General features: G+C 41.6%; 1 protein-coding gene across 1 annotated transcript; it reads left to right on the top strand.

Moving 5' to 3' along the window:
- The first annotated feature begins 4965 nt into the window (after nt 1-4965).
- On the top strand, nt 4966-26920 carry LOC110174109 (potassium voltage-gated channel subfamily B member 2-like). The gene is made up of 3 exons (XM_055151403.1): nt 4966-5550; nt 21988-23081; nt 26284-26920. Exons 1-3 carry the CDS (start codon nt 4966-4968, stop codon nt 26918-26920), a joined length of 2316 nt encoding a protein of 771 aa, XP_055007378.1.
- Nucleotides 26921-27132: the final 212 nt, after the last annotated feature.

Below are 27132 nucleotides of genomic sequence, written 5' to 3' on the forward strand. Positions count from 1 at the left end.
AATTGTTTTTTCACTGTCTTATTTTTTCTTGTTGTAAATTGGGGTAAAAGAGTAAAAAAAAAAGAAAAAGAAAAAAGCGCCGGAGTGTGTCTTTCCTGCGGCGGTGGCAGAGTCCGGGCTGTCGCTGTCCTTGGTGCTGAAACTTCCCAAATCCGATTATCTCTTCCTCTCTTCCTCCCCGCCTCCTTCTCTCCTTCTCTCCTTCTCTCCTTGTCTCCTTCTCTCCCGGGAGCTCCAGTCCGCTCCGGTCCAGCCTTCACCGCCCGCCGCCCGGACCTCTCATGGATCTGCGCCCGGCCCGCTTCCTCCTGCTCCTCCGCCCGGAATCCGAACGCTTTCGTGGGGAGAGTTTGCGCGCAGGCACGGCGGAGTGACCCGGCGGGCGATGGTGGCACCTCCCGGAGACTCAGCGGCCCGGTTTGCCCTTCTGTGCCCGCAGGTGAGCGGCGTTATGGCGGACGACTTAAGCCCCAGCACCGGGACTTTTATCGGTTCTGTTTAAAGTTATTTTCTGACTTTTTGCTCATGTTTTGATGCTTTTAGTGACATCCCGTACATCCCGTTTGCGTCCATTCCTCTAATCCTCATTTTGGATTATCTGTAAATGAGTCTAAAGATAAACTACCCGGAAACTAATTAGCCTCCGCCGCCATTTTATCTAACAATTATTTTTTAAAAACGAGATTTAACTTTACGTTTTTTACTCTTTTTTTTTTTGCATTGCGATTCAAAATAGAAGGCATTTTTGCGATTTAAAAAAAATGAACTTTTCCAACACTTATTTCTTATTTTGCATAGAAACTTGACTTTTATCGGATTTTGTTGCGTGTTGTTTAACGTAACTCCAACGTCACAAGTGAATTCCAGGCGCTCGTTTCAGTTTTGAAGCGTGTTACGATCTTAATTTTAACCCTAAGTGGTCGTTTTGTTGCATTGCGATTCAAAATAGAAGGCATTTTTGCGATTTTTTTTTATGAACTTTTCCAACACTTTTTCATTATTTTGCATGGAAACTTGACTTTTATTGGATTTTGTTACGTGTTGTTTAACGTAACTGCAACGTCACAAGTGAATTCCAGGCGCTCGTTTCAGTTTTGAAGCGTGTTACGATCTTAATTTTAACCCTAAGTGGTCGTTTTGTTGATGTTAGACACATTTCATGCACTTTTTTTTTTTTTTTTTTAGTTAATTGCGAGTGGGAGCGTGAATTATCCGCGGGCCCGTTTTGGCCGTGACGCACTCGGCTCCATAACGTGATGCCGGTGTCCTCGCGCTGTCCCGGGCGCACACACGGGGCTATATTTAACCCTAAACCCGATTTCAGCGCGCAGACCCAGCCCCGAGCCGCGGATTTAAGCGACTCGTTACACAACCAGCGCCTAAGCTCCAGGGACGCCATTTTACGCACACACACATACGGTACATGAGCCTGTCGTTAATTTACGTGAAAATCTGAGGTGTGGGTCCATTTGCACTTTTGGATTTCAATTAAGAACGAAAAACACATGTTGGACTCATTTTGCAGCAGGAGCCAGTTTAATCCGTGTGTCGTTCGTTCGTTTTTTTTTTTTGTTTTTTTTTTAATTAAAAGAAAAATAAGAAAAGGAAAAAAGAAACTAAGATTTTCGTCAGTATTTGTCTCCAAAACGAAAAAAACAAAACAAAACAACAAAAACAAAACAAAAATAAAAACAGATGATGATTCGTTTTTTCAGTTTTTGATTGTGTGTTAAAATGAAAAATGGATAAAGGACCGAACCAGAACTAAACCAGGACCGAACCAGAACTAAACCAGGACCGAACCAGAACTGAACCAGGACTTGACCAGGACTAAAACAGGTCTGGGACCAGATTGGAACCAGAACGGGACTGAAACCAGGACCAGGACCAGTACTGAGACTAGAACTGAGACCAGGAACAGGACCGGGACTGAGATTGGGACTGAAACTGGGAACTGAGACCAGGACCAGACCAGGATGAGACCAAGGCTGAGACCGGGACTGAGACCAGGACTGAAGTTTAGTCCTGGTTTAGTCCTGGTTCAGTCCTGGTTCAGTCCTTGTTTAGTCCTGGTTTAGTCCTGGTTTAGTCCTGGTTCAGTCCTGGTTTAGTCCTGGTTTAGTCCTGGTTTAGTCCTGGTTGAGTCCTGGTTCAGTTCTGGTTCAGTTCTGGTTCAGTTCTGGTTCAGTTCTGGTTTAGTTCTGGGTCAGTTCTGGTTTAGTCCTGATTTAGTCCTGGTTTAGTCCTGGTTTAGTCCTGGTTGACTCCTGGTTCAGTTCTGGTTCAGTTCTGGTTTAGTCCTGGTTTAGTTCTGGGTCAGTTCTGGTTCAGTTCTGGTTTAGTCCTGGTTTAGTCCTGGTTTAGTCCTGGTTTAGTCCTGGTTTAGTCCTGGTTAGTCCTGGTTTAGTCCTGGTTTAGTCCTGGTTTAGTCCTGGTTTAGTCCTGGTTGAGTCCTGGTTTAGTCCTGGTTGAGTCCTGGTTCAGTTCTGGTTGAGTCCTGGTTTACTCCTGGTTTAATCTTGTTTTAGTCCTGGTTTTGGGGACAAATAATGAAGAAATTGTTTAGTTTTTTTGTTTTATTTTTTTATTTTTGGTTTTATTTTGAAAAACAATTAAACGACTCACACACAGATTCAGTTTCTCACTCTCTGGTATATATATATATATTTTTTTTTTAAGAAATCTCCAAAACCTCATCATTTATTCCCCCTCAGATCTCTAAAGGAACCGGACTGTAGATGTTTGACCTGCCGCAGTCTCGGGAGGGCATCTGACGCACACATATACAGAGATACAGTGAGGACGGGAGGGCATCTGACGCACACATATACAGAGATACAGTGAGGACGGGAGGGCATCTGACGCACACAGGGACACGGGAGAACAGGACGGCGTCTCAAAAGGCTTTTTATTCTGCATATTTGTCACCTCTAATCTTACATAATAATAATCCATAGTCAATGAAGTCTTGTTTCCAATGACAACAAACATTTCATTTTTTACACGTTTTTACTTACAACCTCCTGGAAACAACTGAAATATTGTTGTTTGACTATATTTTAGTTTTTTTTGTTTTAGTCCTGGTTCAGTCCTGGTTCAGTCTGGTTTTAGTCCTGGTATAGTCCTGGTTTAGTCCCATTTTAGTCCTGGTTTAGTCCTGTTTTAGTCCTGGTTTAGTCCTGTTTTAGTCCTGTTTTAGTCCTGTTTTAGTCCTGGTTCAGTCCTGTTTTAGTCTTGTTTTAGTCTTGTTTTAGTCCTGGTTTTAGTCCTGTTTTAGTCCTGGTTCAGTCCTGTTTTAGTCTTGTTTTAGTCTTGTTTTAGTCCTGGTTTAGTCCTGTTTTTGTCCTGGTTTAGTCCTGTTTTAGTCCTGGTTTAGTCCTGTTTTAGTCCTGTTTTAGTCCTTGTTTTAGTCCTGGTTTTGTCCTGGTTCAGCACTGGTTTAGTTCTGGTTTTAGTTCTGGTTTAGTCCTGGTTTAGTTCTGGTTCAGTCCTGTTTTAGTCTTGTTTTAGTCCTGGTTTAGTCCTGTTTTAGTCCTGGTTCAGTCCTGTTTTAGTCTTGTTTTAGTCCTGGTTTAGTCTTGTTTTAGTTTTCTTTTAGTCCTGGTTCATTCTGTTAAACACTGTTTTTCTTACGACCTCCTTTAAACAACTGAAATATTTTAGTTTGACTATATTTATATTTTTTATTTTAACTTGTACATTTGCATTTATATAATTGCATCTTATTTGTCACTAGTCTCTTGTTATTTTTCACTTTTTTTTTTTTTTTTTACCAACATGGAAAGATGACACAAAAAAAAAAGAAAAAGAAAAAAAAAAAGTAGGACATACGAGACAAAAACAACAATAATCGAAATATGGTGATATCGTATCGTCAAAGTTCTCACAATAATTTCATGAACCATCACAATATATCGAATTACAAGTGTTAAATGAAGTTAAATTAAGAGTTTTGGTGCAGCAATAACTAAAAAACACAGAGGGAACTACATAGACCATGATCCTTTGCTCCATTTCTGTGCAGACGACAAGAAGAAATAAAGTTCTAACACTTTTAAATCTTAGTTCTTTGGATTAAGTTTTGTAAAGTCATTTTAAGAGGAAAAAGAACAATATGAATAGTTTTAGTTGTTTAGTTGAACCAGGACTAAACCAGAACTGAACCAGGACTAAACCGGGACTAAAACAGGACTAAAACAGAACTAAAACAGGACTAAAACTGGACTAAAACTGGACTAAAACTGGACTAAAACTGGACTAAAACAGGTATAAACCGAGACTGAACTGGGACTGAACCGGGACTGAACCAAAGACTGAACCAGGACTAAATCATTTTCAGTCCTGGTCCTGGTCTCAGTCCTGCTCAGTCCTGTTTTAGTCCTGGTTTAGTCCTGGTTCAATCTGTTATCCATTTTTTCAATTTTTTATTTAAACCCAAAATCAAAAACTGAAAAAAAAAAAAGAAACAAATCTTTATCTGTTTTTTCATTTTGGTTTTGGAGACAAATAATGAAGAAAATCGTTGTTTTTTCATTTTCTTATTTTTGCTTTTATTTTGAAAAACAAACGAAACGAACGACACACGGACTGAGCAGAAAGACGACTCATCTTATGTTCTCTGCCTCCTCTTCCTTTTTCCAGAAAATCCGTTCACACTGAGAATTACTTAAAGCTCACAAGAGTCAATTTTGTGTCTTTAAATTTTGTGTAAAAGCATAAAAGCGTCTCTCTGAATGACTCACCGTTTTACTGCTCTGTCAAATCTGTCCAAAGTGAGAAAAGTTGTGTTTATCTTGTGTTTGTTTTTGTTTTCAGACATGAATTTAAAGAGGAAATCCCGAGTCCACAGAGCCCTGAGTGTGTGGGCCTGACAGAAGGAGCGTCTGCACTCCTCCCCCTCTCTCCCTCTCTCCTCTCACTCTCTCCTCCTCTCCGTCTCTCTCCTTCTCTCCTTTCTCTCGAGTCATGACGGACCGGGCGAGCATCAGCGCCCCCAAACCCGCCTCGCGCCCCGCCCAGACCCCCGTGCTGCCCCCGGACCCCATCGACATCATCCGGACCAAGGCCAAGTCGCGGCGGGTGCATCTGAACGTGGGCGGCCTGACTCACGAGGTCCTGTGGAGGACCCTGGACCGCCTGCCCCGGACCCGCCTGGGACGCCTCAGGGACTGTAACAACCACGAGTCGGTGCTGGAGATCTGCGACGACTACAACCTCACGCACAACGAGTACTTCTTCGACCGTCACCCCATGGCCTTCTCCTCCATCCTGAACTTCTACCGCACGGGCAAGCTGCACATGATGGAGGAGATGTGCGCCCTCTCCTTCGGCCAGGAGCTGGACTACTGGGGCATCGACGAGATCTACCTGGAGTCGTGCTGCCAGGCGCGGTACCACCAGAAGAAGGAGCAGATGAACGAGGAGCTGCGGCGGGAGGCGGAGACGCTGCGGGACCAGGACGTGCACGAGGAGGAGCAGGGCTGTTGCCCCGAGCAACGCCAGAAACTCTGGGACCTGCTGGAAAAACCCAGCTCCTCTGTGCCCGCCAAGGTACGAGTATACTGTATACTCTAGTACTTTACTATACTCTAGTAGTTTACTATACTCTAGTACTCTATTATACTCTAGTACTCTACTATACTCTAGTACTTTACTATACTCTAATACTCTATTATACTCTAGTACTCTACTATACTCTAGTACTCTAGTACTCTATACTCTAGTACTCTATTATACTCTAGTACTTTACTATACTCTAATACTCTATTATACTCTAGTACTCTACTATACTCTAGTACTCTATTATACTCTAGTACTTTACTATACTCTAATACTCTATTATACTCTAGTACTCTATTATACTGTAGTACTCTATTATACTCTAGTACTTTACTATACTCTAGTACTCTACTATACTGTAGTACTTTATTATACTCTAGTACTTTATTATACTGTAGTACTCTATTATACTGTTGTACTTTACTATACTGTAGTACTTTATTATACTGTAGTACTCTATTATACTGTAGTACTCTATTATACTGTAGTACTTTATTATACTGTAGTACTCTATTATACTCTAGTACTCTATTATACTGTAGTACTTTACTATACTCTAGTACTCTATTATACTCTAGTACTTTATTATACTGTAGAACTCTATTATACTCTAGTACTTTATTATACTCTAGTACTTTATTATACTCTAGTACTCTATTATACTCTAGTACTTTATTATACTCTAGTACTCTATTATACTCTAGTACTCTATTATACTCTAGTACTTTATTATACTCTAGTACTCTATTATACTGTAGTACTTTACTATACTCTAGTACTCTATTATACTCTAGTACTCTATTATACTGTAGTACTTTATTATACTGTAGTACTCTATTATACTGTAGTACTCTATTATACTGAAGTACTTTATTATACTATAGTACTTTACTATACTGTAGTACTTTACTATACTATAGTACTCTGTTATACTGTAGTACTTTATTATACAGTAGTACTTTATTATACTGCATCATAGTGTATATTGTAGTACTGCAATTTATAATACTGCACCAGGTTGTACACTGTAGTACTGTACTGTATTATACTACGCCAAGGTGTATACTGTAGTACTTTATTATACTCTAGTACTCTATTATACTCTAGTACTCTATTATACTCTAGTACTTTATTATACTGTAGTACTTTATTATACTGTAGTACTGTAGTACTTATTATACTGTAGTACTGTAGTACTTTATTATACTGTAGTACTTTATTATACTGTAGTACTTTACTATACTGTAGTATACTTTTATTATACTGTAGTACTTTACTATACTGTAGTACTTAGTACTTTATTATACTGTAGTACTGTAGTACTTTATTATACTGTAGTACTTTATTATACTGTAGTACTCTACTGTAGTATTATACTGTAGTACTTTATTATACTGTAGTACTTTATTATACTGTAGTACTCTATTATACTGTAGTACTCTATTATACTCTAGTACTTTATTATACTGTAGTACTTTACTATACTGTAGTACTTTACTATACTGTTGTACTTTACTATACTGTAGTACTTTATTATACTGTAGTACTTTACTATACTGTAGTATTTTACTATACTGTAGTACTTTATTATACTGTAGTACTTTACTATACTATAGTACTTTACTATACTGTATAACTTTACTATACTGTAGTACTTTACTGTACTATAGTACTCTGTTATACTGTAGTACTTTATTATACTGTAGTACTTTATTATACTGCATCATAGTGTATATTGTAGTACTGTAATTTATAATACTGCACCAGGTTGTACACTGTAGTACTGTACTGTATTATACTACGCCAAGGTGTATACTGTAGTACTTTATTATACTCTAGTACTCTATTATACTCTAGTACTTTACTATACTCTAGTACTCTATTATATTCTAGTACTTTATTATACTCTAGTACTTTATTATACTGTAGTACTTTATTATACTCTAGTACTCTATTATACTGTAGTACTTTATTATACTGTAGTACTGTACTGTATTATACTACGCCAAGGTGTATACTGTAGTACTTTATTATATTGCTCCAGGGTGTATATTGTAGTACTGTACTTTATTATACTGCACCAGGGTGTATACTGTGTACTTTAAACCTTTTATTCGGCCCGCCGAATTGGAATAAATTACAATAAAAACCCTTGTTGTTTTATTTTTCCGGCATTTCCGGCGTTTCCCAGTAGATGGCGCACTATATATACATTGATCTGCGATGTCTTCTGTTGGCCGCAATGCTTTATGGGAAAGTATTGACAGGAGTCATTTTCGGGCGGTGTATTCGGACCATGAGTGAGATAGAAGTTTTCAAGACATAAGACTGCACTGTTTCCAAAGTTGATGTAACAGCAGTCCACCTGGGAATCTCTGACAGTTTTTGTTAGAAAGTCCAACTAGTAGAACATTAGAATGGTACATGACTTGTTATGTGATATAACGCAAATTACGGCGAGCTAAACAATAAGACCGTAATCATGTGTAGTTTTTCGCATGTAATAATTGACATTGTCTTTCGCGATTGAGCACGTACGTCCGCTGTCTTTTTTGAAATATGCATCTGCGTCGTGATCTACCGCGAAGTGACTCATCGCTAAAACGCTATAGGATTAAAATATGTGTCCGTCCCTGTGTTCGGTCTATGCATAATGACCTGCATATTGTAATAATCTCTGAAAAGTTCCATGTCCGACACGATTAAAGCACAGAACAGACTCATTAGTACAAATATGCCTCTGTCACAGTAAGAACACGCATATTTCACTGAGTCGTGTCCTGTTAAAGTCCGACAGAAGCAGAATCGCGTAACCGCACAATAGCGATCTGTTTTTATTTTTTGAGCGCTTAGTTTATGTAATTTAGTCATGCGGTTTTAAGTTTTGTTTTTGTAAAACGGAAACACATATACGCAAAGCTGCAATAAACATTATTTCTCAATGTATACACTGAAAGAAAGGAAAGCCGAGTACAGGAAATGTGTGTAGTGCGGCGGTACGGAGGACCAATCACAGCCCTTATCGTCTGCGTCGCTTTCCCTGCTGTCTGCGTCGTTTCGTTAGAAAATTTCAGAGGTACAACGGCGGCAGTGCGCGTTGAGTCGACGCAGAACTATACTTCATCTTTTACGTGCTACGTGAGCGTAAATACAAGTGCAGTGGAGCCAGGATCCTAACACGTCATGGAGCGTGTTTATGGGTAAAGGTTCGGTTGGGCTTGTTAACATTTGGTTGGGTCTAGGCTCGTACAGTGATGTGTTGCAATCGCGCTTTTTGGTCGTTAGTGAGAATTCCAGTTTAGGTAGACTAAAGAAAGTATGACGACGGTTACAACTAGATTCCGCCCCAGAAAGTATTTCGGAAGTATTTGTCTTTTGGACGCATTCGCACTCAACTTTACATTCTTGTAACCGGGACAGTGCGTTTACATGCACCATGACTCAAAAACCCGATCGTAAGCGGGCTACTGATGGCCGTGTGTATGCATTGTATTGTAAACAATGCGCATCAGATTGAATATAACATGCTCGTGTACTGGCATGCTGGCACTGTTCCGTCCTTGCGTTGGTCGTTGTTGAGTTTTGAGGACGCACATTGAAATAAAGAGTCAGGAGGAAAGTGATGATGATAATATCCTGCAGGAAAACAGAACTTTCAGTGCTTTAAAATAGAAACTGTTAGTAATAATAATAAAACAAATAAGATATTTTATTAATTTAATTTTCAGTTTTTTAGAAAGACAGATATTTTGTCATAATTATTTGTAGCGACTTTCAATTGAAATTCAAGCTCAGGTTTTCTACATATCCCACGTTATTTTTTTCTCTCCACTCCATCCCTCTGCTCCTGTCCGGCCCTTCAGTCAAATTTTAGAATCTTTGTGGCCCCCGAGCCAAAAAGTTTGCCCACCCCTGCTGTATACTGTAGTACTTTATTATACTGTAGTAGTGTACTTTATTATACTACGCCAGGGTGTATACTGTAGTACTTTATTATACTGCACCAAGGTGTATACTGTAGTTATATGTGTAGTACACTGAGGTTTAGAGTACTTTATTGATACTTTGCAGCTGATGCCATCAACATTATGCTAACTGTAGGCACTGCTGTGTCTGAAGCTCTGTTACTTAAATCAGACTTTAATCTGAGTTTTATTTTAACACACTCTGACCAGAAAGATCTGACTTATCTGAAAATACAACAGACGAGCTGATCTGTGCTGTTAAACCAAACACGTCCCTCTCAAATAAGCCAATAGTTTTTCAGTGACTCACTCTCACATTTAGTGTAAAGTCAAACTCCTCAACAGAACCATGAACACTCACAGACTTCTGAAAACATGCTCTTTTATATTTTTCCCTGAGTCAGACTCAACACATGAATCTATGATGATGTTCAGCCGTCTCTCTTCGTGCTAAGGGCTGAACATTCTGCTGTACAGACAACATCTGTCTCCTGTTTACAACCTTCTGTTTACTCCGTCCTCAAACCTAAACCAAAACAAACAAAGTGATCACCAGGTCAGGTCCAAAGCTCCATTATGACCCTGAATGATTCTGATAATATGACCCCACAAAATAAAAATAATTCCAACTTGAACCCCCATTTAACTTTCAGATAGTTAAAATAAAACTTTTTTGTGTTAATAACTCATTTTAACTCTCCAGTTGTTGCTGTGTCCAATGAGTTTCTAGTTGTATTTTTGATTATTGTGTAGATAGAATATTTGACGCCTCCGCACTGATTTATACAGACATGTGGTGACACAACAGTGGGAAGAGAACCAGTAACCTTACAGTTAGTGGGTGAATGTGTGCATCATAACACTGTAGAAAGTCTGTGGTTTAACCTGAGCAGAGGCAGGTGAGAGTCTCAGGTGGAGTTTGCTGTGTAAGTGTCAGTTTACAGATTTTGTTGAGCTGGTTTATGGTTCATATTCTCGTGTTTATAAACCGAAAACTCGTCATTTTAAATGTAAATTCGTCTTTAGAAACTGAAGCTCGTCTTTATAAACATAAACTCGTCTTTATAAATGAAAACTCCTCTTTATAAACGGTAACTCGTCTTTATGAACCAAAACCCGTCTTTATAAACCAAAACTCCTCTTTATAAACCGAAACTCATCTTTATAAACCGAAATTAGTCTTTATAAACAGAAACTCGTCTTTATAAATGGAAATTCCTCTTTATAAACCAAAACTCCTCTTTAAAAATGGAAATTCATCCTTATAAGCGTGAACTCGTCTCTCGTCTCTTGTGTGAGGTCTGAGCGCCGGCGGAGGTGAAGCTGCCCTGGAGACTCGTCATTGAGGTCGAGGTGTGACAGTTCTGACAGATTAGACCAGACTCATAATCCTCTTCCTCAGTGACTCAGAGATTTTTAAAGAGTTTCCACTGAAGAGACAAACCCACAACCACCACACGGACACAGGGACTAGAGCAGGACTGGACCAGGACTAGACCAGGACTAGATCAGAACTAGACAAGAACTAGAAAACAAGTGAACCAAGTTTACAAAAGGACTAAATATTCTTCAATCAAGGATTAAACCAGGACTAAACCACTTCTATTTCAGGACTGAACCAGGACTAGACCAGGACTAGAAAGGACTAGAAAAGAAGTGGCCCATATCTACAACAGGACTAAATATTCATCAAGTACTAGACAAGGACTAGACCAGGACTAAACCACGTCTACTTCAGGACTCAACCAGTGCTAGAACAGGACTGGAGCAAAGCTACAGTGGGACTAGAGCCGGACTAGACCAGGAATAGACCACAACTAAACCAGGACTGAACCAGGACAGGATCAGGAGTGGACCAGGACTAGAATAAGACTACACCAAGTGTACTTCAGGACTTAACCAGGACTAAACCAGATTTAGACCAGGAGTAAACCAACTCTACTTCAGGACCAAATTAGACAAAATCATGACCAAATCTGGACTAAACCAGAACTAGAACAAGACCAAACCAATTCTAAATCAGGACCAAACAAGGACCAAACCAGAACTAAACCAGGACCAAACCAGGACCAAATCAGGACTAAACCGAGACCCAACTAGGACATAACCAGGACAAGACTGGGACTAAACCGGGACCAAACCAGAGCTAAACCAGGACCAAACCAGGATTAGAACAAAACCAAATAAAGCCCACATGAGACCTTAACAGGGCCCAAACCAGGACTGAAAAGACTAGAAAAGAACTGAACCAAGTCTACAACAGGACTAAATATGACTCAATCAAGAACCTAACCAGGACTAGAACACAGCCTCATAGACCTGAGAGTCCCAGGGCTGAGAGGTTGAGGGTTGTCCTGTTGCTGTGCTTTTGTCAGTCTGCCCCGGGGCGACTGTGGCTCCAGCAGGATCAGGAGGTGTGAGCATGTACAGTGAAGCAGCAGGACTTAAAGGTGCATAGTGTAACTTTTCTGGTCCCTGTTTGTCTCCATGATGATGTTCTTGTTTCTGTAAAAAAAAACACCTGTAATTTAACATGATGAAGACAGATACTGTACTACATACTATATTTATTTATTTGATTGGGTCACAAGGGGTCAAACAATAAAATATTGCGCACTCTATTCATTGCACAGTTCTCATCATTACACACCCCATTCATTACACAATTCACATTATTGCACACTCCAATCATTACACAGTTCACATTATTGCACACTCCGCTCATTACACAATTCACATTATTGCACACTCCGCTCATTACATAGTTCACATTATTGCACACTCCGCTCATTACACAATTCACATTATTGCACACTCCGCTCATTACATAGTTCACATTATTGCACACTCCGCTCGTTGCACAGTTCCCATTATTACACACTCAGCATTACACAGTTCACATTATTGCACACTCAGCTCATTACACAATACACATTATTGTACACTCCGCTCATTACATAGTTCACATTATTGCACACTCCGCTCATTACACAATTCACATTATTGCACACTCCGCTCATTACACATTTCCCGTTATTGCACACTCCATTCATTACACAGTTCACATTATTGCACACTCCACTCATTACATAGTTCACATTATTGCACACTCCGCTCATTACACATTTCCCGTTATTGCACACTCCATTCATTACACAGTTCACATTATTGCACACTCCGCTCATTACACAGTTCCCATTATTGCACACTCCGCTCATTACACAATTCCCATTATTGCACACTCAGCATTACACAATTCACATTATTGCACACTCCGCTCATTACACAATTCCCATTATTGCACACTCCGCTCATTACACAGTTCCCATTATTGCACACTCAGCTCATTACACATTTCCCGTTATTGCACACTCCATTCATTACACAGTTCACATTATTGCACACTCCGCTCATTACACAGTTCCCATTATTGCACACTCCGCTCATTACACAATTCCCATTATTGCACACTCAGCATTACACAATTCCCATTATTGCACACTCCACTCATTACACAATTCCCATTATTGCACACTCCACTCATTACACAATTCACATTATTGCACACTCCACTCATTACACAATTCACATTATTGCACACTCAGCATTACACAATTCACATTATTGCACACTCAGAATTACACAATTCACATTATTGCACACTCCGCTCATTACACAGTTCACATTATTGCACACTCAGCATTACACAATTCACATTATTGCACACTCCGCTCATTACACAGTTCACATTATTGCACACTCAGCATGACACATTTCCCGTTATTGCACACTCCACTCATTACACAGTTCACATTATTGCACAGCACATTCATTGTACAATTCTCATTATTTTTCTGTCAGTTTGGAGACACATTCAGTACATGCAGAAGATCATAGATAGAAGATCCATAGAAGATCAATTAAAATCACAGTCACATTATAAACGAGGACATGTTGGATTTGACCATAAACAGTTTTTCACTCGCTCACCTCGGACAGATAAAACATTCTGACCAAAGCTGTTCCGTCTGTGGGTCTGATCAGCCCCCGGTGGAGTCTCGCGTGGTTCTTTCTGAAATATCTTCTCGTTTGATGTTCTCCTTTAGCGGTGTTGGTGGTTTAGTTCTGAAGTAGACTTGGTTTAGTCCTGGTCTAATCCTGGTTTAGTCTAGGTTTGGTCCTGGTTTGGTTCTGCTTTAGTCTTGCTGTAGTCCTGGTTTGGTGCTGGTTTAGTCCTTGTTTGGTCCTCGTTTGGTCCTGGTTTAGTCCTGGTGTAGTCCTGGTTCAGTCCTGATATAGTCCTTGTCTAGTCCTTATTTAGTCCTGTTTTGGTCCTTGTTTAGTCCTGGTTTGGTCCTGGTTTAGTCCTTGTTTCGTCCTGATTTGGTCTTGGTTTGGTCCTGGTTTGGTTTTGCTTTAGTCTTACTTTAGTCCTCGTTTAGTCTTGGTTTAGTCCTGGTTCAGTCCTGATTTGGTCCTGGTTTAGTCCTGGTTTAGTTCTGGTTTAGTCCTGGTTTAGTTCTGGTTTAGTCCTGGTGTAGTACTGGTTCAGTCATTGTTTAGTCCTGGTTTAGTTTTGGTGTAGTCCTTGTTTAGTCCTGATTTAGTCCTGCTATAGTCCTGGTTTAGTCCTGCTATAGTCCTGCTATAGTCCTGGTTTAGTCCTGGTTTAGACCTGGTTTAGTCCTGGTTTAGTCCTGGTGTAGTCCTGGTGTAGTCCTGGTGTAGTCCTGAGAAACATTTGTGGATCAGAAGTTTGTGTTTAATCAGAGTAAACTAAACGACTTTTACTTCAGAATAATTTTGTAGTAAAAGTACAAATGAGTCCAGAGTAAATTAAAGGTCCGATATTCCACAAACTGACTCCTGTGAGATTTAAGTCGTGTTCTAATGTTTTTCCTCGTCAAAAACAGACCTGGACCTGAACTTGTGTTTTGTTTCCTTCATGTTTGAGTAACTCTTTCCACCTTATGATGTCATGAAGTGGTAGTTTTCTCCTTTTACCTTTAATTCAGAGATTTGCAATTCCAGGACTAAAATAATCCAAATGACCAGGACTAAACCAGGACTAGAACAGAACTAGAGTTGGACTAGACCACAATTAAACTAGGACTAAATCAGGACTGCACCAGGACAAGACCAGGACTAGACCAGGGCTAGAACCAGGACTAAACCAGGGCTAGAAACAGGACTAAACCAGGGCCAGAAACAGGACTAAACCAGGGCTAGAAACAGGACTAAACCAGGACTAAATCAGGATTAAACCACGACTAAGCCAGGGCTAGAACCAGGACTAAACCAAGACTGAACCAAGTCTACATCAGGACTAAACCAGGACTAAATGAGGACTAGACCACGACTAGACCAAGACTAAACAACAACTAAACTAGGACTAAATCAGGATTAAATCAGGACTAAACCAGGACTAAACCAGGACTAGACCAAAACTAGAACCAGGACTAAACCAGGACTAGAACCAGGACTAAACCAGAACTAGAACCAGGACTAAACCAGGACTAGAACCAGGACTAAACCAGGACCAAACCAGGACCAAACCAGGACCAAACCATGATTAAACCAGGATTAAACCAGGACTAGACCAGAACTAAACCAGGACTAGAACCAGAACTAAACCAGGACCAAACCAGGACTAAACCAGAACTGAACCAGGACCAAACCATGATTAAACCAGGACTAAACCAGGACTAGAACCAGGACTAGATCTGGAGTCTATGTCAGTTTGAAAGAAGAACTCATTATAAACAAATTATAACCAACTTTAGAACCGAGATCAGAAAATAAAACCCAGATCTAAACCCAAATCCCACTCGGAGTTTTACAGATAAACCCATTTCCTCTGAATCTGAATCTGAATCTGAATTTGAATTTGAATCTGAATCTGAAGAGCGTGGAGGCCGTAACCCGAGGAAGAGGAAGAGAAGGAGGAGGAGTGACTAACGTGGGGCTGGTCTATCCTTTCTAACTTTAGCAGGACAATCCACTTAGAGCCATCTTAAATGTTCTGAGACGGAGAGGCAGCAGGACACTTAGCCCCGCCCCCTCGCCGCTCCACAGGGGGCGAGGGGGGCGGGGCTAAAGGACCGACACGCCACATCCGTCACAACTCTCCGGTGTTTAATCAGAGCAGGTGAAAATACTTTTACTGCCGTGACGAAAGAAATGCTCTAGTACAGGACTGATCAAAGATTTATCACCAAGGGACGCAAATAATTTTTTATTTTTTAAATCCATATCCATGTGGAGAAAATTTGTAATAATAATAATAAACAAAATAAACAAAACTGGAAAAATAAATAATAATAAAAATAATTAAAAATAAAGACTAATACTAATACTAACAAAAAAATACATAAAAATAAAAAAATAATAATAACAACAACAAGGAACACGTATTGAAACAGTTTTTATTTATTTTTGTATTGATTTTTTGTTATCTGATAAGGATAGAATTAGTAGTAGTAATAATAATAACAACAACAACTACAACAAAGAAAATAAAAAACACTTTAGTATTAGTATTATTAAAGTTTTCTTGTCAAGGGATGCATATTGAAACTTTTTTTAAAGTAGTATTATTATTATTGTTATTATTATTATTATTATTATTTTTGTTGTTGTTATTTGAATAGGATAAAAGGATAATAATAATAATAATAATAATAATTACTATTATTATTATTATTATTATTATTATTAATAATAACAAAAAGGAACACATATTGAATATACTTTTATTTTATTAATTTTTTGTTATCTGATAAGGATAGAATTAGTAGTAGTAATAATAATAACAACAACAAGAACAAAGAAAATAAAAAACACAAATTAAAAACTAAAAAGGTATAAGCGACTCAACAAAAGACTCAAATCATATTAAAAAAAAGAACAGAATTAATAAACAATGACAATAATGATGATTATTATTACTGTATCCTCCTGAGACTCGGCCCATTCATGTATGTCCTTTATAATGGACACTGAGTTCACCAGTTGATCTTTTAATTGTTTTAAGACAGACTAGGTTCCTCTGCCTAAATACGGCTGGGGGATTATAGGGCAGGATCATGTCCAGGATTTTTTTTAAAAAAAGGTTGTGACTGCACTTTTTGAGGCGACTGTAGAAGCTTTTCCGAGATGTTGGTCATCAAAAAAGTCGTTTTTGTTCGGTTTGTTAACGTCACATGGATTTAACGCCAAAAAGTCCCTGGCGTCCATTACAGAGGACATATTATAAAATTAAATAAAATGAACAAAATCTAAATGCTAGGGTGTTCATTTACCTCCAAATAGCGAGAAAATCACAAAAAATATATATTACATTACACTTTTTTTCTTCAGGTCCCAGGAGGATATCCATAATTCCAGTGAGCAAATATTACATTTCCTATTATTTAAGTTGGTATTAAAGTTTTCTCATCTAGGGAAACATACTGAAGCTGTTTTACTACTACTACTACTACTACTACTACTACTACTACTACTACTACTACTACTACTACTACACAAATTAAAAACTAAAAAGGTATAAGTGACTCAACAAAAAGCTCAGAACAGAATTAATAAACAATAATGATGATTATTGTACAACGTGAAACGAATAATGATAAAACAATAAATTACTTTTACTTACGTTTTCATCTTCTCAGTTCCTTTACTTTTCACGTTGTAGTTCTTCTTCTTCACTTGCCGCTTGATCGGTCCGTCGAAAAATAGAGTCCCGCGGTCACTTCCGTTGTGACTTTTTAACGTGTTGTGGCTTTTTAATGTGTTGCGGCATTTGCGTTTGTGTTGTGGTGTTTGTATTTGTTGCGGCGTTTGCATTAAAATAGATTCCCGCTGTCAATTCCGTTGTGGCTTTTTGATGTGTTCTGGCTTTTTTTTTGGTTTGTTGTGGCTTTTTGTTGTGTTCTGTTGTTGTTGTTTTCTTTTGGTGTGTTCTGGCTTTTTTTGGTTTGTTGTGACTTTTTGTTGTGTTCTGGCTTTTTTGTGTGTGTTCTGGCTTTTTTGTGTGTGTTCTGGCTTTTTTGGTGTTGTGGCTTTTTTGGGGGGGTGTGTTTTAACTTTTTTTGGTTTGTTGTGGCTTTTTGTTGTATTCTGGCTTTTTTTATGTGTTCTGTCTTTTTTGGTGTGTTGTGGCTTTTTTTTGGGTTTGTTGTGGCTTTTTGTTGTGTTGTCACATTTGTATTTGTTGTGGTGTTTGTGTTTGCCTCTCGGCTTCCGTAGGTAAGACCTCTGCAAATACAAGGACCGGATGGAATATTTTAAAAAGTGTCTCCACACGTCTCCAACACTCTGGCTCACGAGGAAATGAGGAACTAGTCCTGGTCTAATTCTGATTTGGTTTTGGTTTAGTCCTGAGAAACATTTGTGGAGCAGACGTTTGTGTAAATGCTCTGTTCCATCTTATGATGTCATGAAGTGGTAGTTTTTGAGCTCCTTTTACCAGTTTATCAGTAGAGATGGACAAGTCCAGGACTGAAATAATCCAAATGACCAGGACTAAACCAGGACTAAACCAGGACTAGACCAGGACTAGACCAGGACTAAACCAGGGCTGAACCCAGTCTATTTTAGGGCTAAACCAGGACCAAACTAGAACAGAACCAGGACTAGAACAGAACTAGACCAGGACTGAACAAACCCTACTTCAGGACTAAACCAGGACCAAACCAGAACGGAACCAGTACCAAACCAGGTATAGACCAGGACTAAATAGGGACTGAACCAGAACTAGACTGGGACTAGACCAGGACTAAACCAGAACTAGACCAGGACTGAACCAGAACTAGACCAGAACTAGACTAGGACTAGAGTAGAACTAGACCAGGACTAAACCAGAACTAGACCGGGACTAGAGCAGGACTGAACCAGAACTAGACTAGGACTGGAGTAGGACTAGACCAGGACTAAACCAGAACTAGACCGGGACTAGACCAGGACTCGGTCTGAGGGGAAGTAAACTCAGATCTGCGGTTTGAAAGTGGTTTAAAAGCTTTCTGAAAGTTTTCTGTTCGAGTGCGAGTGTGATCAGAGCGCCGGCGGCAGATGGTCGCTCCCTCGCCGTCTCCGCTTTAATCTGCTCCTCGTCAAGGTTAAATCTGCTCCCACAATGCACCTGGGCCTTCAAGATCTCTTTATGTCACACCCACAAGAAGCATGTGTGTAAAAAAAAAAAAAAAGAAGAGTTATTTTATCTAATCTGCCCCTTTTCCGCTTATTTTTAACATTTATTTTCAGTCATTTCAGGTTTTTTTTGTTGTGTCCTTGGGCAAGACACTTCGCACTTCGAATGTGGGCGGAGTTTGGGTTTGTTTCGTGTTTCTTTTTTAATCGTTCTGATCGCGGCCGGTTTTAGTTTTTTTGTGCAGTTCTCGGAGTCGGACTTCAGGCAAAGACTCTGGCACCAACGTCAATCTGATCAAGAGATTAATGCCCCAAAGACACTCAAGAGCACAGAGAAACCAGGACTAAACCAGGACTAAACCAGGACTAAACCAGGACTAAACCAGGACTAAACCAGGACTAACCAGGACTAAACAGGACTAAACCAGGACTAAACCAGGACTAGATCAGGACTAAACCAGGACTAAACCAGGACTAAACCAGGACTAAACCAGACTAGACCAGACACCAGGACTAAACCAGGACTAAACCAGGACTAGACCAGGACTAAACCAGGACTAAACCAGGACTAAACCAGGACTAAACCAGGACTAGATCAGGACTAAACAGGACAGGACTAAACCAGGACTAAACCAGGACTAAACCAGGACTAGACCAGGACTCAGGACTAACCAGGACTAAACCAGGACTAAACCAGGACTAGACCAGGACTAAACCAGGACTAAACCAGGACTAGATCAGGACTAAACAGGACTAAACCAGGACTAAACCAGGACTAAACCAGGACTAACCAGGACTAGACCAGGACTAAACCAGGACTAAACCAGGACTAAACCAGACTAAACCAGGACTAAACCAGGACTAAACCAGGACTAAACCAGGACTAAACCAGGACTAACCAGGACTAAACCAGGACTAAACCAGGACTAGACCAGGACTAACAGGACTAAACCAGGACTAAACCAGGACTAGATCAGGACTAAACCAGGACTAAACCAGGACTAAACCAGGACTAAACCAGGACTAAACCAGGACTAGACCAGGACTAACCAGGACTAAACCAGGACTAAACCAGGACTAAACCAGGACTAGATCAGGACTAAACCAGGACTAAACCAGGACTAGATCAGGACTAAACCAGGACTAAACCAGGACTAAACCAGGACTAAACCAGGACTAGACCAGGACTAGACCAGGACTAAACCAGGACTAAACCAGGACTAGACCAGGACTAAACCAGGACTAAACCAGGACTAAACCAGGACTAAACCAGGACCGAACCAGGACTAGACCAGGACTGAAACAGGACTAAACCAGGACTAGACCAGGACTAGACCAGGACTAAACCAGGACTAAACCAGGACTGAACCAGGACTAAACCAGGACTAGACCAGGACTGAACCAGGACTAGATCAGGACTAAACCAGGACTAGACCAGGACTAAACCAGGACTAGATCAGGACTAAACCAGGACTAGACCAGGACTAGACCAGGACTAAACCAGGACTGAACCAGGACAGAACCAGGACTAAAACAGGACTAAAACAGGACAAAACCAGGACTAGAACGAGGACTAAATCAGGACCAAACCAGGACCGAACCAGGACCAAACCTGGACTGAACCAAGACTAAATCAGGACTAAACCAGGACTAAACCAGGACTGAAACAGGACAAAACCAGGATTAAACCAGGACTAAAACCAGAGACCAGAGAACCCAGAGACATTGGGTCAAATGCTGAGGACTCCTGAGTTTGTACCTTTACTGATCTTAACAAACCTGTGTCCAGACCTGAGTGTCATGTGACCTGGTGATCATGTGACCTGAGCACTTCCCGGTCCTTGGGCCCTGTGACATCGCGCGAGGTGAGGTGGGCAGAGGGCAGTCAGAGGTCAGAGGTCGTGGGTGGGTTTTGTAATCGTACACCTGTAATCTCTGTTGTGTTCATGTGTTCTTATGTTTTTAAAGCAGCTTAAAGTGTGCAGAGTGTGATGTCCAGGAGGGGGCGCTGTCTCCGTGTGTGTGTGTGTGTGTGTGTGTGTGGAACAGAAGAGGCTTTAGTGGGATTTAGTCGTGTTTGGGCTCAACTGTTCTCGTTGTATCCACTGGTTTGTTTCACTTGTGCTTCTTTCAAGACCCATAAGTCATTATTCCAATATAAATACAAATGATTCAGTTGTGCTTTCAATTTCAATTTCAATTTCTGGTGACGAAAATTGTGAAGTGAAGTTTAGTAGTTTGTTCTTTTTTCCTTTGGTCATTAAATCTGAACCTAAAAAAAAGAAAAAAAAGAAAGATGACTGTATTTCTGTTTGAGGGGTTTGTTTATGGAACAATCGATTTTGATTTTGATGATTGTAATAAAGTCTAACACTGTAGAAGTCTTTAAAAACGAGGATAAACCAGGACTAAACCAGGACTAAACTTGGACTAAACCAGCACGAGAAACAGGACTAAACTGGGACTAAACCGGAATTGAACCAGGATTGAACCAGGACTAGAACCAGGACTAAACCAGGACTAAACCAGGATTAAACTTGGACTAAACCAGGGCCAGAAACAGGACTAAACCAGGACTGAACCAGGACTAAACTTGGACTAAACCAGGGCCAGAAACAGGACTAAACCAGGACTGAACCAGGACTAAAACAGGACTAAAACAGGACTGAAACAGGATTGAACCAGGATTAAAACAGAATGAAAACAGGGCTTAACCATTTTCAGTCCAGGTCTGGTCCCGGCCTCAGTCCCAGTCTCAGTCCCAGTCTCAATCATGGTCTGGTCCTGGTCTGGTCCCAGCCTCAGTCTTGGTCTAGTCCTGGTCTGGTCCCGACCTCTGTCCTAGTCTGGTCCCGGTCTGTTGCCGGTTTCAGTCCGTGTCTGGTCCCGTTCTCAGTCCTGGTCCTGTTCCCGGTCTCAATCTTGGTCTCAGTCCTGGTCTCAGTTCTGGTCTGGTTCCAGTCTGGTCCCAGACCTGGTTTAGTCCTGGTTCAGTCCGTTTTCAGTTTTTTCCATTTTTCATTTAAACACAAAATTGAAAACTGAAATAACAAATCATTATCTGTTTTTTTTTTTTTTTTTTTTTCATTTTGGTTTTGGAGACAAATAATGAAGAAAATTTCTGTTTTTTCATTTTCTTATTTTTGGTTTTATTTTGAAAAACGAATGAACGAACGACACACGAAGACATGCGTTTGTAGCCTTTGTTTTGTTTTGTTATGTTACTGAGCCGTTTTAATGAAGCGACAACAGAAGAAGAACAAAAAAGTGTAAATCTTCAACATTTTTCACTCACCCTCTTTGTTTCTCTCTTCATCAGATCCTGGCCATGATCTCCATCCTCTTCATCATCATCTCCACCATCTCTCTGTCTCTGAACACCCTCCCGGAGCTGCAGGTCGTCGACGAGTTCGGCCAGTTCAACGACAACCCGAGTCTGGCGCACGTGGAGGCCGTGTGCATCGCCTGGTTCACCATGGAGTACGTCCTGCGCCTCATCTCGGCCCCGAACAAGTGGGACTTCATCAAAGCTCCCCTGAACATCATCGACCTCCTCGCCATCCTGCCCTACTACGTCACGCTCTGCCTCACCGAGTCCAACAAGAGCGTGCTGCAGTTCCAGAACGTCCGCCGCGTCGTGCAGATCTTCAGGATCATGAGAATACTGAGGATCCTGAAGCTGGCGAGGCACTCCACCGGGCTTCAGTCGCTCGGTTTCACGTTGCGGCGAAGCTACAACGAACTGGGGCTCCTCATTTTGTTTTTAGCGATGGGCATCATGATATTCTCCAGTTTGGTTTTCTTCGCCGAGAAAGATGAAGACGCGACAAAGTTCACCAGCATCCCCGCCTCGTTCTGGTGGGCGACGATCACGATGACGACGGTCGGGTACGGCGACATCTACCCGCAGACGTTGCTGGGCAGGATAGTCGGCGGGTTGTGCTGCATCGCGGGCGTCTTGGTGATCGCGTTGCCAATCCCGATCATCGTCAATAACTTCTCGGAGTTCTACCGCGAGCAAAAGCGTCAGGAGAAGGCGATAAAGCGGAGGGAGGCGCTGGAGAGGGCCAAACGCAGCGGCAGCATCATCTCCATCAACGTAAAAGACGCGTTCGTGCGGAGTATGGAGCTCACGGATGTTCTGGTGGAGAAGAAAGACGAAAACGAGCTCCTCGCCGTGGAGAATCACCTGTCGCCGAGTCGCTGGAGCTACCACAAGCATTACTCAAACTCAGAGTCCAGCCCCGGACGCTCCCAGACTCAGTACCAGGAGGTGACCCAGAGAGGTTCACCTGAGCGGGGCAAGAGGTCCAACAAAGGGACCCCGGAGAAGAGCCAGGAGCCAGAGTCCATCCTGGACAAACCGCTGGAGATGAAGCCGCTTTCGTCCGCGGAGATGAGCATCGCAAACAGGTACAGAGGTCATCAAAGCTTTGAGTTATGATCATTACTGTAAGAAACATCACGATTATTCACTCTTATTCACTTTGCAAACAACAGTGAGATCCTGAATTTTCTTACATTTACGTTCGATGGTAAGACTTTATAATAACCACTAGGGGTGTAATGGTACAAAAATCACAGTTTGGTACATACCTCGGTTTTGAGGTTTGGTACAGTTTGGGAACAAAATGCAGAACCATTTGTTTGTTGTTTACTTGTGTTTTTATTAAAGCAACAATTTCTTTTAAATTGGGGGGTGTAAAAGGCAAAAGTGAGGACCATGGCGCAACTACTGTAGTTTTGCAGGATTCACGTGGTTCAGAGGGACGTAGTCAAGGCGGGGGTGATTGCTGTCAAGGTGGCCACCCTAACTATAAAGTGCCCCCAACCCTGAGTAATATTAAAGAGCAGAGCCTCCATGTAGGTTAGAGTGACTAAACATCCATTTTTCCCCGTCCGGGTTTCTTTTATAAAGTGATGTAAATGTCCAGGTTTTCATTTCCTTTCATTGGGGTCATTAAACTGATCTGCTCTCGTAGTTCTCTGTGCATCAGAAAAGAGCGAGCAGACACAAACAGTCGGTCAGTCTGCAACATGCCGATGCGGAAATGCGTATTTAACGATGCCTTGTACAAGAAATTCCCCTCTTTCCATGTGCCATGTACAAAGCAGGCACATATGCTTCGGTGTCCAGTGGTGGTTTCAGGGACCTCAAAGCAACAGGACACCGTAAAACATTAAAGGGCCCATCTCATGCAAAATCAACTTTTCAGATCTTTTTACCTTCTAAGAGTGATGTGTGGGCCTTGTATTTGTCGTCAAAGTGGTTTTTAGATTGATTTGGCTTTTTTTTTTTTTTTTTTAAACAAATTGTGGCGTATTTCTGCCACCCTCCCACGTGACAACAAACTAAAGCTGCTACAACGAGGACGCGGCAGCTACACCTATGACATGCTTGACATAGAAGAAAGAGTTTCACAAAAGCAACAGCATAAGCTCATTGTTCTACACTGCAGTGTTCACGATATAATAAGTTTATCTACTCATGTTTATTAATCCTTTACCAATCAGTAATGTTCAGCTGATGTGGACGCGGTGCTTGAGCTTCGTGCTCCTCAAAGTCCTCATCCGATTCCGGGTCCAACACATGCGGCTGAACGCGCTGTATCTCCATGATGAATAAAAGTTTATTCCTGCCGCTATCAGGGTGCACGTCTGTCTCCCCCTCCCTCCCTGAGATGGCGGAGGAAGGGCGGCTCACTCGTCGCCTACGTCACGTTTGGAGGGCGGAGCCTGTGCTTTTTCAGGACGGGTGGGGGGAGGAGCAATAGTCGGACTTTCATAGTTCCTGGTCTGTGACTGTCTCCAAGAAATCAGTAAGATTTCAGAACTATTGTGTCATGGATGTTCCAAAACCCAAATTGTGCTTGTTTATGTGCAGAAGATACAATGTGAAAAGAGTTATTTTGCATCAGATGGGCCCTTTAAAAAGCTTTGCCAGGTGAGAGTAGCTCAATGTTGATGACTAGACCCCGCCCCCGTACGGTGTCCTGGTTTTCACAAATGGAAATATGGTGACCCTAGTGGAGCTGCACATGTAGTGGTGGAATGTAAACACACACAAACTGAGCAAACTCACTCGTGCACAGACCTGCACAGAACCAAAGATCCTGTACCGAAACATTCGGCACGAAAACATGAACCATGAGTGTAGTTATTCTAAAGTTGTTCCACAAATCAAATTAAATCCAGGCACTCCAAGAAGTAAAAGTCACAACAGAAAAAATACACCGTAAAATCCCAAATAATATCCGGGGCGTGTATTTGTTTCAATCACTTAACAGACCAGGCTTTTATTTGAGACCAGGAGGCAATTTGGGGCAGTAGATCAATTCCTTCCTCACAAAAATCCTGTAAACTGGGAAAATATGGTACTCAAATTCTTCTGAGTTTTATGGCACACCTTGGAGTTGGCACAATTCCTGCTGCCTCGTCTCTCACTCTCTGGAGGTTGACAGAAAAACATCTCGCAGCTGCTTCTCCCGACTTTTCCTCTGCATATTTTACCACAGAAAATCGACATTTTAAGTTTTTTTTTTTTGTTTTTTTTCTGCACCGGAGCCATGGCGATCAACAATGTGGTCAAAGACTGAAAGAAAACATGATAAGCAACGGAAGAACAAAGCAAAACAAAACAGATGAAGAAGAAAAACGTGCAGCGTCAGTGGTCACGTCTTCTTCCTTAATTTGTTGTTTGTTTGGTTTTTTTTTTGTTTTTTTACATTAGACTCTACTTTTTTTTTTTTTTTTAAATCAAAATATACACCTGCACTATTTTACAGTAGTTAAAACGCTTTATTTATTATTATTTATAACATGTTTCGACCATGACTGGGCTTAGGTAAAAATTGAAGGCATGGGCTTTGGCTTTTTAAATAAAAGTCTTTTAACAATACTTTTGCGATTGGATGCCTGGATTTCATTGTGTCTAAAGCTTTGATCCTTTTTCCAAGAGCACCCTGTACCTGACACATTTTTGTTTTTTCTGGTTCCACAATTCCTCTTTTAAAAATCACATCATTATCAACGTTATATACAGTATTTTCCTGACTATAAGTCGCTCCGGAGTGTAAGTCTCACCAGCCAAAAAATGCATAATGAATAAGAAAAAACATATATAAGTTGCCCTTTTTTACTAACTGGTATATTAAGTTTTTCCTAAATCCTGTAGGAAGAAGGACAATAACGTCTTTCCCCTTGATAAAATTCACCAAACATTCTCTTTATTCTGGCTTTAAATCCTCGATCTCGGGAATCGTTGTCAACACTGAATGTCTGGGTCTTCTCTGATTGGCTGGTGCCCGAACTCACACTTCCAGGGTTTTTGTGAATCGTCTAGTGATATTCTGATTCCTGATCTAGTCACTGGAGAGAAATGAAACTGAGTGGAGGCACTAGGTGGCGCCAGCCTGGCTAACAGGAAACACAAAAAGTGCCACTTATAGTTCGAAAAATACGGTAACATGAAACTTATTGTGACGTAGACACTTGAAATAACTAAACTAAATCAAACTAAACAAATTTTGTTTCTAAAATTGTTTCAAATATTACTTGTGACCTGAGTAATCACAGTTATCGATAAACTGAATGATCTTGACTTCTGTTCCTGCAGGAGAGGCTCCAGCTCAGAGCGGAGAGGCTCTGCCAGCAGGTACCGCATCCCCCCTCCCCTGGACCTGAGCAGCATCAGCGCCCTGGAGCAGCGAGGCGGCGCCGAAGGTCTGCAGGCCGGCATGGACATCATCAAAGAGGGCGTGTACGAGATCGTCAGCACCCCGAGCGAGCAGAGGGGGGCGAAAGAGAGCGCGGGGCCCACCTACGAGAGCCTGTGCAGCGCTCTGAGGGCCAGCCCAGGCCGCTCCAGGGGCCTCCGGGTGGACTACATCGGCGCCAAAGACGACATCCTCACCGCCGTCATGACCCCCATCTCCTCGGCAGACTCGCGCCTCTCCGAGCTGGCGGCGGGAGACGGCGTGGGCACCCGCCTCTCGCCTCTGCCCTCGTCCAAACACGTCTCCCCCCTCCACCCGTCCGCCCACATCTCGGAGGCGGAGGCCGGAGCCGCGCTGAGCCCCGGGAGGAACCACCTGGAGCGGCCCGCCGCCTCCGGGAGCAGCACCCCCAAGAGCAACTGTGCCCAGGAGAGGAGGGCCGTGGACGGGGCGGAGGCGGGCAGTGAGTCGGGCGACCGGAGGGGCAACCACGTCCAGGAGGGCTGTCTCTCCCCACACTGTGAGACGCAGATGTGATGGACCAAACGAGGACTAACAGGGAATCAAACTCACAACCTGCTGAATGAGGACAGGCAGTTTAGACCTGACTGAGGCCCAAGGTGGTGCTGATCCGGGTCTAGACCGGGCGTTAGGAGCTCCAGTGTGAGCCGGCCTTTGTGACTGTGATAATAAAAAAAAGAAATGCACAAACAAAGATGATGTGATGTTTGGAAAAGGTCGAGTTTCAG

Source organism: Boleophthalmus pectinirostris, unplaced genomic scaffold, assembly GCF_026225935.1.
Source record: "Boleophthalmus pectinirostris isolate CB_2022bp ecotype Guang Dong unplaced genomic scaffold, ASM2622593v1 HiC_scaffold_16, whole genome shotgun sequence".
Taxonomy (NCBI): domain Eukaryota; kingdom Metazoa; phylum Chordata; class Actinopteri; order Gobiiformes; family Gobiidae; genus Boleophthalmus; species Boleophthalmus pectinirostris.